The sequence below is a fragment of the Poecilia formosa genome, unplaced genomic scaffold, assembly GCF_000485575.1.
Source record: "Poecilia formosa unplaced genomic scaffold, Poecilia_formosa-5.1.2 Scaffold265, whole genome shotgun sequence".
NCBI lineage: Eukaryota > Metazoa > Chordata > Actinopteri > Cyprinodontiformes > Poeciliidae > Poecilia > Poecilia formosa.
This window is the reverse complement of record NW_006800204.1, coordinates 110,248-120,851: the sequence shown is the minus strand read 5'-3', so window position 1 is coordinate 120,851 and position 10,604 is coordinate 110,248. Positions and strand designations below refer to the sequence as shown.

General features: G+C 44.1%; 1 protein-coding gene and 1 long non-coding RNA gene across 3 annotated transcripts; both read left to right on the top strand.

Annotated features, from left to right (window-relative positions):
* The first annotated feature begins 216 nt into the window (after window positions 1-216).
* LOC103150880 (somatostatin-2-like) lies at window positions 217-2,231 on the top strand. Of its 2 annotated transcripts, none has more exons than XM_016681010.1 (4): window positions 217-549; window positions 620-804; window positions 1,823-2,025; window positions 2,111-2,231. In XM_016681010.1, the coding sequence occupies exons 1-3, from the start codon at window positions 369-371 to the stop codon at window positions 2,018-2,020; spliced, it is 564 nt and encodes a 187-aa protein (XP_016536496.1). In that variant the 5' UTR covers window positions 217-368; the 3' UTR covers window positions 2,021-2,025; window positions 2,111-2,231. The 2 variants fall into 2 exon arrangements, with proteins under 2 accessions (XP_016536496.1, XP_007570715.2); XM_007570653.2 differs by having other exon boundaries at window positions 223-549; window positions 1,823-2,032.
* A 1,290-nt stretch (window positions 2,232-3,521) lies between these two features.
* LOC103150879 (uncharacterized) lies at window positions 3,522-6,018 on the top strand. The gene is made up of 2 exons (XR_477597.2): window positions 3,522-4,770; window positions 5,582-6,018. It is a non-coding gene; the product is annotated as an uncharacterized LOC103150879 (long non-coding RNA).
* The last annotated feature ends 4,586 nt before the right edge of the window (window positions 6,019-10,604 follow it).

Sequence of the window (10,604 nt, the reverse complement as noted above, 5' to 3'; positions counted from 1 at the left end):
CTTTGATTCCATGTAAAGTCGGTTGTGTTTTGAAGCGTTAGCTCATTTAAATCTCTTGGTTTGTCTCTTGGTGAGTCCCGATCCGGCGGCGCAGCAGCAGGAAGTGTGGGATTCCCTGATGTCACTTCCAGCAGAAGGTTTTGCAGCGGCGTGAAGTCGCCTGGAAGCCTCTGAAGTGTTTGTGTGGAGTGGAGTGGGCGGCTCTGCGCCGTGTTTAATGGAGATATCTGTGAGGGCTAATGAAGTCTGCTAATCCTCTGAACGCTCCGTTAATCCCCACATTCTGCCGTTGTCTTTGTGGAGATGTGCGCTGCGGCGGCTGATGGCTTCCTGCTTTTATTGTCTCCATTTAAAGAGGATGAGGACTAATGGACTTCTGTTTAACTTTAACTCGGCGTTCCTTCATCGCCCTGCAGCTGCCAATCAGCCGCACCGAGTCACGTGACCCTCAGGTGGGGGGGAGGCCTCATAAGAGCAGCAGCAGCAGAACCAGCAGCTCAGAACCAGAGCCAGCACCAGGACCAGCAGGAGAAACCCGACCAGAACCCAGTAGGACCTTCTCCTCCTCCTCCTCTTCCTCAGCTCTTCCTCTCACCTTCTTCTTCTCCTGTTCCTGCAGGTATGCATCACGCTCGCTGTCCCACCATCTTGGTCCTCGCTGCGCTGGCCGCGCTCAGTCTGGGCGTTTCGTCTCAGGCCGACAGAGACCAGGACCCCTACCAGAACCAGAACCTGGACCTGGACCTGGAGCTGCGTCACCACCGGCTGCTGCAGCGAGCCCGCAGCGCCGGACTGCTCTCACAGGTAAAACTCTCCTCTGGCTTCACCTTTGACCTCAGGATGAGAATCAGCTCAGTTTTTATAAAACTGGGGACATTTTCCTGTTACTGGTTCCAGTTCCAGTTACTGGTTCCAGTTCCTGTTACTGGTTCCAGTTCCTGTTACTGGTTCCAGTTCCTGTTACTGGTTCCAGTTCCAGTTACTGGTTCCAGTTCCTGTTACTGGTTCCAGTTCCAGTTGCTTACTGGTTTCAGCCGCTTCTTTCCCACCAATCGGATTAAAGAAACCAGTGGAGCTTCTGATTGGCTGCTTGTGTTTGAACTGTTAGAAACCTTCATCTCTAAATGTTCAAATCCAGATTTAAATTTGCCTTAATGGACCAGAACCTTTAGAGGCCCAAGAACCGAACCCTGAGGAACCCCAGATTCAATCAAACAAGTTAAATTACTGCTGTTCTGTGTTCAAAACAAATTTGGTAGGTAAAATACTGACTGACTGTAAACGTAGATTTATTTTCATAAGCTGTATGATGCTTATTGATCAAAATGAATTACAAATATTTCATATTTATTCTGAGGCTGAAAATAAATCTTCTTCTGAATCTTCCATCATCTGCAGCATTTTGATGGAAGAGATTAAAAAGTTTCAACTGAGATTCAAAACATCTGATTTATGACAGACTTCAATGTGTAACTAAGTCTAAACATTTATAATAAAAAAGACAGAACATTATTTAAAAACAGTTAATTTAAAAATGTTTTTTTAAACTTTAATGTTTTCAAACCGTCCCTGATTAATGCCCTGGTGTCTGAAAGGTTTCACTGCGTTTTGATGCTTTAATTGTTCCCGTTTGTAACAGTTGTTTTTCTTTCCGTGTTTGAAACTTGGATAAAAATATTTTCTCAGTTTGAACGTAAAGTTCTGGTCCAATCAGTTGGTCAGAACCAAACGTCAACTGTTCCTCAAATTATTCCGGTTGGGTTTGATCTGGCCAGTCGGGCTGCAGCTGACCACGTGGTTCTGGTTCTGTCCGGTTCTGCAGGACTGGTCCAAGCGGGCCGTGGAGGACCTGCTGGCCCAGATGTCGAGGTCGGCGGTCGAGGCCCAGCAGGACGATCCGGAGGCGGCTTCCAAAGGAACCGACTCCAGACTGAACCTGGAGCGGTCCGTGGAAACCACCGCCCGCGAACGCAAAGCCGGCTGCAAGAACTTCTACTGGAAGGGCCTGACTTCCTGTTGAAGCAGGAAGCAGGTAACTGACTTCCTGTTGAAGCCACGCTAACGTCCTGTGAGCCTTGTTTCTAACCGGTTCCTGTTCCTGTGTTCCCAGCTGAGGCCACACCCCCTGGGACCAAACGACCAATCACCTCCAGGGGCGGCTGAACCGACCAATCAGCAGTCTTGCCTGAGTAATTATTGTAATTGTCCAATAAAGAACGAAGTCAATCAGTTTGGTGGCTCCGCCTCCTTTAATCTGAACCAAAACCAGGTCAGGGGTCAAAGGGGCATCACGTTTTCTGGCCACAGAATCATTTTATGGAATTATCAGGGAACTCTGCTGATTGCAGTTACTATTGAAATGCTTTATATATCAAATATGACTTAAAGAAATAAAATTTTGTAATTTACGTCTTTGACATTTGACCTCTGTCTCTTTAAAAACTCCTACTCTTCCTGAAGCTCCGCCTCCAGGAAGTCGTCTCAACATGGCTCCTCTATTAACCCTTTAACGTTTTTACCTGCGTTGCTCTGAGCAGCAGCTGCTATAATGAATTCAGCTGGTTGCTAATTGCTGCTGGCTAGTCTGGAGGAGCTGAGTGGGGGAGGAGCTGCACCTTCAAGGCGGGGCTACGTCCACCCAGCTGAATGGTTGCCATGGAGATTAAAGGATTTCTCAACAACAATAACATTATAACATGATGTAAAGCTTAAAGTAGATTTTACATGATACTGGCCCTTTAAGCCAGAAATGCTGCTGCAGCACTGGGAGCACTGGGAGTGTTTGTGTGGAAACACCAGCAGGTTTTCCTGTTTGAACAGTAAGAGGGTCGAGTTTCATTAACCTTTAATGGAGAACAGAGAGAGAGAGAGCAAACACTGAGTTCAAACGACTGGAGATCTGCAAACACTCAGGGCGCTAAGTGGGTTTAGCTAACAAGGAGGGATGTTAGCACTGGGGGTTGGTAGCAGTTTGGGGGTGGTGCTAGCAGGGGGGGTTGTGGATTCAGGCGGCTGTCATTACGGAAGCATCTGAGCGTCATCAGCTGCTTTGTTTGCCAAAGTGATGGCGACCCCGGACAGATCGCTGACTAATCCAACAGGCTCCACTGGAGTAACCAGAGAACCCATGAACCCATCCACACACAGAGAACATGCAGCTTTGCGCAGAAACCCCCTCCAGGGGTTTGAACATGTTCAGCTTAACTAGCTAACAGCTCCTCCACTGGCTTACGGAGCTACAAAAGTAGTAGCCCTGAAGCGCTAATCACAAACATTAGCTCCACTAAAATTAAAGCGCTAAACCAACAAGGTATCTAGCTCAAGCTAATGCTAAAGCTTCAACATTAACATGTTAACTGTCATATTCACACCTTCAAACATCTGCAACAAAAAGCTAATTTTATTGGTTTTAATGTCTTTTGTCCTTTTCATATTTTAAATGTTTGTAAAGCAGGTTGTCACAACTGTTGATGTTTTAAAGTGCTTCATAAATAAAATAGTAATTTCTCGATTTTCTCATCTTCAGTTATTTATGACTGTATAAAATAAAGACCATAAAATCTGTAAGCATTTAATGTTGACGTTATAATGTACATGTTCTATAACGATGATGTTTTTATGTTCACATCTTGTTCTCTACTGTCGGTTTTATTTGTTCCTGAAAGTTTGAATGTGAGGAGGAAATGGAACTTCACCTACTTCAAAATAAGAGCGTAAATAAATGTGTGACTACATGAAGAGTTTTTAACAGCCAATAATCAAAACACAAACTTTATTCAACTGAAAGTTTACAAAACATCCAAATTAATAAGCAGTTAGCGTTTATCCACCAAAATGTACTTAATGGAAGCTAAGTGCACCAAAGGTTTGCAAAGTTAGCAGAAGTGTTAAAAATTAGCTCTGCTATTACTAGCTCAGCTAATTTTTAGCGCTTCAGAATTTATCAGGAGAAATGTATTTAGGTGATGGCAAATATGTTAAACATTTTCACAGTTTGGAAAGGTGCTAAGCTAATATTAGCAGAGCTAATGTTTAGCTTAGTGTTTCAGAATTCATGCCAAAGAATTCATTTAGAGGAAGCTAAGCGCGCTAAATGTTTTCAAAAGCACTAAACAAAAAAATTAGCTCCACTATCAGCTTATCAGCAGAATTGTGTCCCTGTTGATGAACAGATTTCTGCTTCCTTGCTAACTATGTTTGTGTTTGTTTATTTTCTGTCTCTGATTGGTCACTGAGCAGCCAATCCCCAGGCGGTGGACCAGTCCAAGGGTTTTTTCCCTGAAACCGGGTTACTGGTTCAGTTCTGAACTTTCTGTTCCGCCACCTGGTTCGCTCCTCACCTGGCTCTCTTTTCATTGGTTGGTTGGTCGTTTTACCTTTTGAGAGTTTTACAGATAAAATGGAGGTCAGGGGTCATAAAAACACCTGAGCAACAATTTCAATTCAAAACGTCGACTGAGAGATGAGATTAATCGGGAGAAACTTGGGGATTATTTTCCACAACAGAAATGTTTGAGTCACAGCTTGTCGCTGCCTTTTTACGTCTGGAATGAAAAACCGAGTTTCTGTTTTTCTAAAGCAACGTTTTTCCTCCTCCACATGATTTCATCTCCTGACAGGCATCCAACCCACTGCGCCGTCCTTCGCTCGTTGTGAGTCTGTCACTGTTTTCTAAAAGCTGACATGAAATCAGACTGCAGGTGTTTTTCTGTCCAAAGCTTTTCATCTCGTTTAAAAAGGTCCGATCGCATTCAGACGTCAAACATGCAGGTAATAAATCCAACAGAACGAACCGTTCCCGTCACATCCTGATGCTGAGAGCAAAATGTTTCAGTGACAAAATCTCTGAAATCCTCAGGAACTAATTTTCACCATGACATTCATTTTCTGTTATTAAAAGACAAAAACTTTCCAAGAACGTGAACAGCATCTTTCACAGAAATGATCTGTTGTTTAATCAGAATCCTGCAGATGAAAAGTTGCAAAAGAAGAAAAGAAACAACGAAGACCCGAGCAGCAACTGAAGTTCAGACATGCTGCTACACAGACCGTTATCGGAAAGGAGCTCAATATTTAGAGCTACTTTCCAAAGCTAACTAAATATTTGGCCATGTGTAAGAAATATTCAGTTTGTAAACTAATTATTTATCTGACAGCTAAATATTCAGTTTGAAAGGTAACTTTTTTTATCAAGCTAAATATGCAGCATGTAATTTCACTTTTCAGCTACAAACTACGCATTTAGTTTGTAGCTAAATATTTAGCTTGAATGCTAATTACTTAGCTTAGAGCTAAATAATTAGCTTGCTAACTAAATATTTAGTTTGTAAGCAAACTAATTAGCCCCAAAGTAAATATTTAGCTGCTAGCTAAATATCTAGTCAGCAAGCTACTTACTAAGCTAAATACTTAGCTTGCTAATTAAATATTTAGTTATTAAGCTACGTTTTGGCTTACTATGTGAATATTTAGCTTGAAACTGTGACGTTTCTAAATTAATGAATAAAATGCTGAGAATATTTGGAAAATGAATCTTGAATTTGTCTAAATAACTCAAATTATTCCTGTTAATTTTTCACAGTGACTTTTCAAACGGCGCTTTGCTGCTCAGAGGGAAACGTCCAGATCCCAGGAGAATCTGACCTCTGACCCGACTGAACACACCTGAGCAAGAATATGGAAATATGGAGCAACAAGAACAGGAACAACCAGAACCAGCCAACATGGTAAAGACCAACACGTTCTGAACCGACGGATCAGTTTGGTTCTGGAGCGTTTCACTCCTGTCTAAACCTGATTCTGGATCTGGGAACCAGTTTCTGCTGGGAACGTTCCAGTTGGTGTCCGGAATGTTCCTGCTTCCCATCAGAAGGAGCTTCATAACCACCATTTTCCCGAGCGATCCGACAGAAACCCAATGGGACGAAACGAGTTCTGATGAATAAACAGGAAGCAACTTGACGGCAAAGTGGAAGAAATTGGAAATAATTGAATCCTGATTAAAATGTTATCAGCTGAGTGTGTGTGTGTGTGTGTGTTATCTCAGGCTCTCAGGTGGTTCCTCAGTTACAGCCTCCCTTTGTTTCCACGGTGACGAGCTGACAGGTGCTGCACGGCTTTGTTACGGTGACCTCAAGACGTTCGTGTCTTTAGAAACCAACAGAACAAATCAAACTCACCGAATCAGCAAATCCACCGTGCTGCCAAAGGGATAGAAAATAACGACAAATAATAAAAAACTTCACCAAAACAAAGAAATTTAATTTATTTTTCCTGTTGCTCTAAAGCCAAACCATCAACCTCCATTTCCATTTCTGAACATGTGAACCGCGGCTCGTCGTTCATCGGCGCCTCCATGAGAATTGCAGGAGAGAAAAATGTCAAAGAGCCGCGAGACACAAGACGATGTCAACCTGCTTCAGCAAACTGTGGAAACAAGAACATCCGTCCGTTCTTCAGCTCTGTTCAGCCGATTTAACCCGACAAAACAAACGGATTGAGGTGTGAACGCTAACTGACCTCTGACCTCTGGTCCTCCAAACCTCGGTCTGGGTTTGGTCAAAGTGAACTCTGGTTCGGTTTGAATGTGAACGCCAAGCAGACCGGAGACCGCTCCAAAAGCAGGAAGTGGACTACAGCACAGGGCATTCTGGGTAAATCCAACCAAAGCTAATGTGTTAGCCTAGCACTAGCAACAGAAATGGCTCCTGGTCTTTAGCCTAAAGAGAAATCCTCCAACCGCTAAAATCTGACGCCTCCATCTTGTTTCCATCTGGTGAAGAAGGAAGTTGCTCTCAGTGTCTTCAGAGGTTTTTGTATCGTTTCCTTCAGTGGTTCTTGGTGCAGCGCCCCCACAGGCCAGGAGGGGAACAGGTTGGTTTGACTCAGAACCACAGCAGCTGGTGGAGTTCTGGTTCCAGTAGAACTGTTTCAATTGGACCATCAGGTCTTTAATGTCATAAAGTTCTGACGTTCCTGAACTGGAACAAACATCCAGAGTGAAAAGTAATGAAAACATGATGAATCAGTTTATCTTGTTCAGGATTTTTCACTCTGACTCTTTTATTGATATGAATATTTAAGAAATTAACTTTCCATTCTGAACCAGTCACCTCATCATTTTGTTTGATGAAGTGACTAAAAATAACTTTTCCCAGATTTCTGTCAGTTCTTCTCCTCTGCAGCCTCCTGCTGTTTTCTCTGTTCTCTTATTTTTATTTTCTGTCTCTTCTTCCTTGTTTCCATCCCGTCGTGACGACATGTTTTCCCCGTCGTCTTGTATAAGCAGCCTTACCCAGAATCCCGCTGGGCGTCAGCGGGGCTCACATGGCGTTGAGCTAACGGGCTAATCATGGAGGGCGAGGTGACTCGGTTCGGGTGAGCGTGTCTGCGTTTGACCGACACTCGCCCGCTGAGTCTCCGCTCATCGATTAGTCCGGACTGACGGGCACGGCGCCTCCAGCCGGGCGTCTGATTGGCCGGCCGCGGCGAGGCGTCTGATTGGCCGGTCCTCTGTGGACCTCGGCTGGACACGCAGCCTCCCGTCGACAACACTCGGACTTGACCTTTGAACCCATTAAGGGAGCGTTTCATACATATTAACGTGTTTATTATGGGCAGAGACGGAGTGGCAGCCGGAAATAAACCGGATTTCTTCTGCATCCCTGAGTTTAAATTTCAGATGAAGCTTCAGCTTTAGGAGCTCAATCAGAATCATTTCACCTGATGCTTTTATTTTCTGACTCATTTCATCAGAGGACATGAACATCCAGGATATGTCAGATCTGTTTACCAAAGATGATGCATTCACTGAACCTCAGGAAGTCTCTCACTAACGGTTTAAATTATATTTTAAAATAGTAAAAAAGTATTTATCGCATCCCAATGTGACAAATGGTGCAGCTCAATATCAGCTCTATGAGCACGAAGGTCAGATTCAAGATTATTTAGAAAATGAAAATGAAGCTAAAATTAAACAAATAAAGTCTAATTTTAATGTTTTTGTGCAAGAAATGGATGTTATTCATCAAACCCACTTCAGTTTGCCCACCAACCTGGCACTGGAGTGGAGGATGCCATCATCCACCGTCTACATGGCTCTCTTTCTCACCTGGATATACTGGGAGCACAGTGAGAATCATGTTTTTTGATTTCCCAAGTGCTGTCAACACCATCCAACCCATGATACTGAAGGACAAGCTGGAGAACACGGGTCTGGACCACCACCTCATCACCTGGATGCTGGATTATCTCACTAAACGACCACAGTATCTGAGGACCCCGGCTGTCCGTCTGCAGCTCGGGGCCCCACAAGGAGCCGTCCTTGCCCCCTTCCTCTTCACCCTCCACACTGCTGACTTCCAGCTGTCACCTGCAGAAGCTCTCTGCTGTCGTCAGCCTCATCAAGGATGGAGATGCTGGGGAGAACAGAACCGACTCAGAGCTCTGTGGAACGGTGCCAGAGGAACTGTCTGCAGAGATGAACACAGCAAAAACAAAAGAACTGGTGGTGGACTTCCCCAGGTCCAAACACTCTCCTCTGAGCCAGTGAACATTCAGGGAACGGACATTGAGATCATGAGGTCCTACAGGTACCTGGGTGTTCACCTTAACAACAAGCTGGACTGGACTGACCACACAGCTGCCCTCTACAAGAAAGCACTGAGCAGACTGCATCTCCTGAGGAGACTCAGGTCCTTCGGTGTGCGGGGGGCTCTTCTCAGGACCTTTTTGATGCTGTGGTGGCATCAGCCATCTTCTACGGAGTGGACTGTTGGGGCAGCAGCATCTCCACTGCTGACAGGAAGAGACTGAACGAGATCCTCAGGAAATCCAGCTCTGTCCTGGGGTGTCCTGTTGACCCAGTGGAGGTGGTGGCCGACAGGAGGACTAAGCTGCAGTACCCGCCCCCCATGCCTCCCTCTCTGACAGCACTGAGCAGCTCCTTCAGTGTCCGGCTGCGGCTCCCTAAGTGGGTGAAGGAAAGGTACTGCAGGTCTTTCCTTCCGGCCGCCGTCAGACTGTCCAACACCTGCTGCTCTCAGTAGTTCACTGCTCTCCACTACAAGCAATAAACCTGGAATTTATTTATTTATATTTCATACAATACTGTTTCAGTATTTCTATATTCACTTGTATTTTTTTGTATAGATTTTTATATTGGTTCTGCTCTGTCCTCTGTACTGCTGTAACAATGAAAATTTCCCCACTGCAGGATTAATAAAGGAATATTTTACCTTATATTATCTTAAACAGCAGAAAAAGGATTTTGCCACATTAAAAGGAAGAAAATGATTTGTTTTGGGCTCAAATTAATAAATTGATCATCAGTTACAAAAACAGGATCTTTCAAAATGCTTTCATAAATTCAGTAAAAGCTCATTTGGGCTGCGTTCACACTGCAGCCTGAAGTGACCCAATTCCGATTCTTTTCCCGGAGCCGTTCACCCTGCAGGTAAACGCGACCTGTATACGTTCTGCAGTGTATCAGGACGTCTCACCGCTGACACCAGGACATTCATCTTCTTTTCGTTAGCTTCGATAGCTTAGCCCAGTAGTTCTTAAACTGGGTTCCATCGAACCCCAGGGGTTCGGCGGAGCCTCTGCCGGAGGTAAAGACACACCGTGTAAAGTCGTGATGACGCCCCGCTTTGCCATCACTAGCTGCAGAGGATCATGTTACATTGCTGAGCCAATCAGAGGATCACGTTACATTGCTGAGCCAATCAGAGCTGCGGAGGAGCACTGATTGGAGGAGCTCCACTCTCAGCATGGATTTGAATTTGTGTCTTTAATTACTTCAGCAAAACTCACCGTTTTTACCAAATTCTGTAGCTTTCGGTGTACTTAATCTGCTCCTTAGTCGCATCTTTTCGGGGTTGCTACTGCCTCTAGTGGCGTGGGGGTGGTAACACAACTAATATAATTACATTACTAAATCAGAATACCGCAAAGTCTTTATTATTTATTATTAATTTTTCATTCTCTTAAGAATGTAGAGCTAATTAAATGATCTAAACAAGACCTTAAAGTGGTTCCAGTTTCTCTAGATGGCCAACCTGTTAAAACTGTGGCAGATTTTAAATACCTTGGGTCGTTCCTGGACAGTCAGCTCAACTTTGCTGAAAACACTGACTATATTTTGAAGAACTGTTCTCAGAGACTCTACCTTTTAAGAAGATTTAGTGATCATGGGGTGACCCAACTAGAATTTGGAAAAAAAATCATATTTTATTTATCACTACAGAAGGGTTCAGTGAATGCGCATATGAAACTGGTGGGTTCGGTACCTCCAAAAAGGTTAAGAACCACTGGCTTATACGGTGGCCGACAGGTGCAAATGCGCACCAAAAGAGAAAACATGCAAACAAAAGAAAAGACCCCCCCCCCCGAATCAAATGCAGCACACAAAAAAGAAAACACCCCCGAATTAGAAAACACCCCAGAATTAAATGCAGCAAACAAAAAAGAAAACACCCCCGAATTAGAAAACACCCCAGAATTAAATGCAGCAAACAAAAAAGAAAACACCCCCGAATTAGAAAACACCCCAGAATTAAATGCAGCAAACAAAAAAGAAAACACCCCCGAATTAGAAAACACCC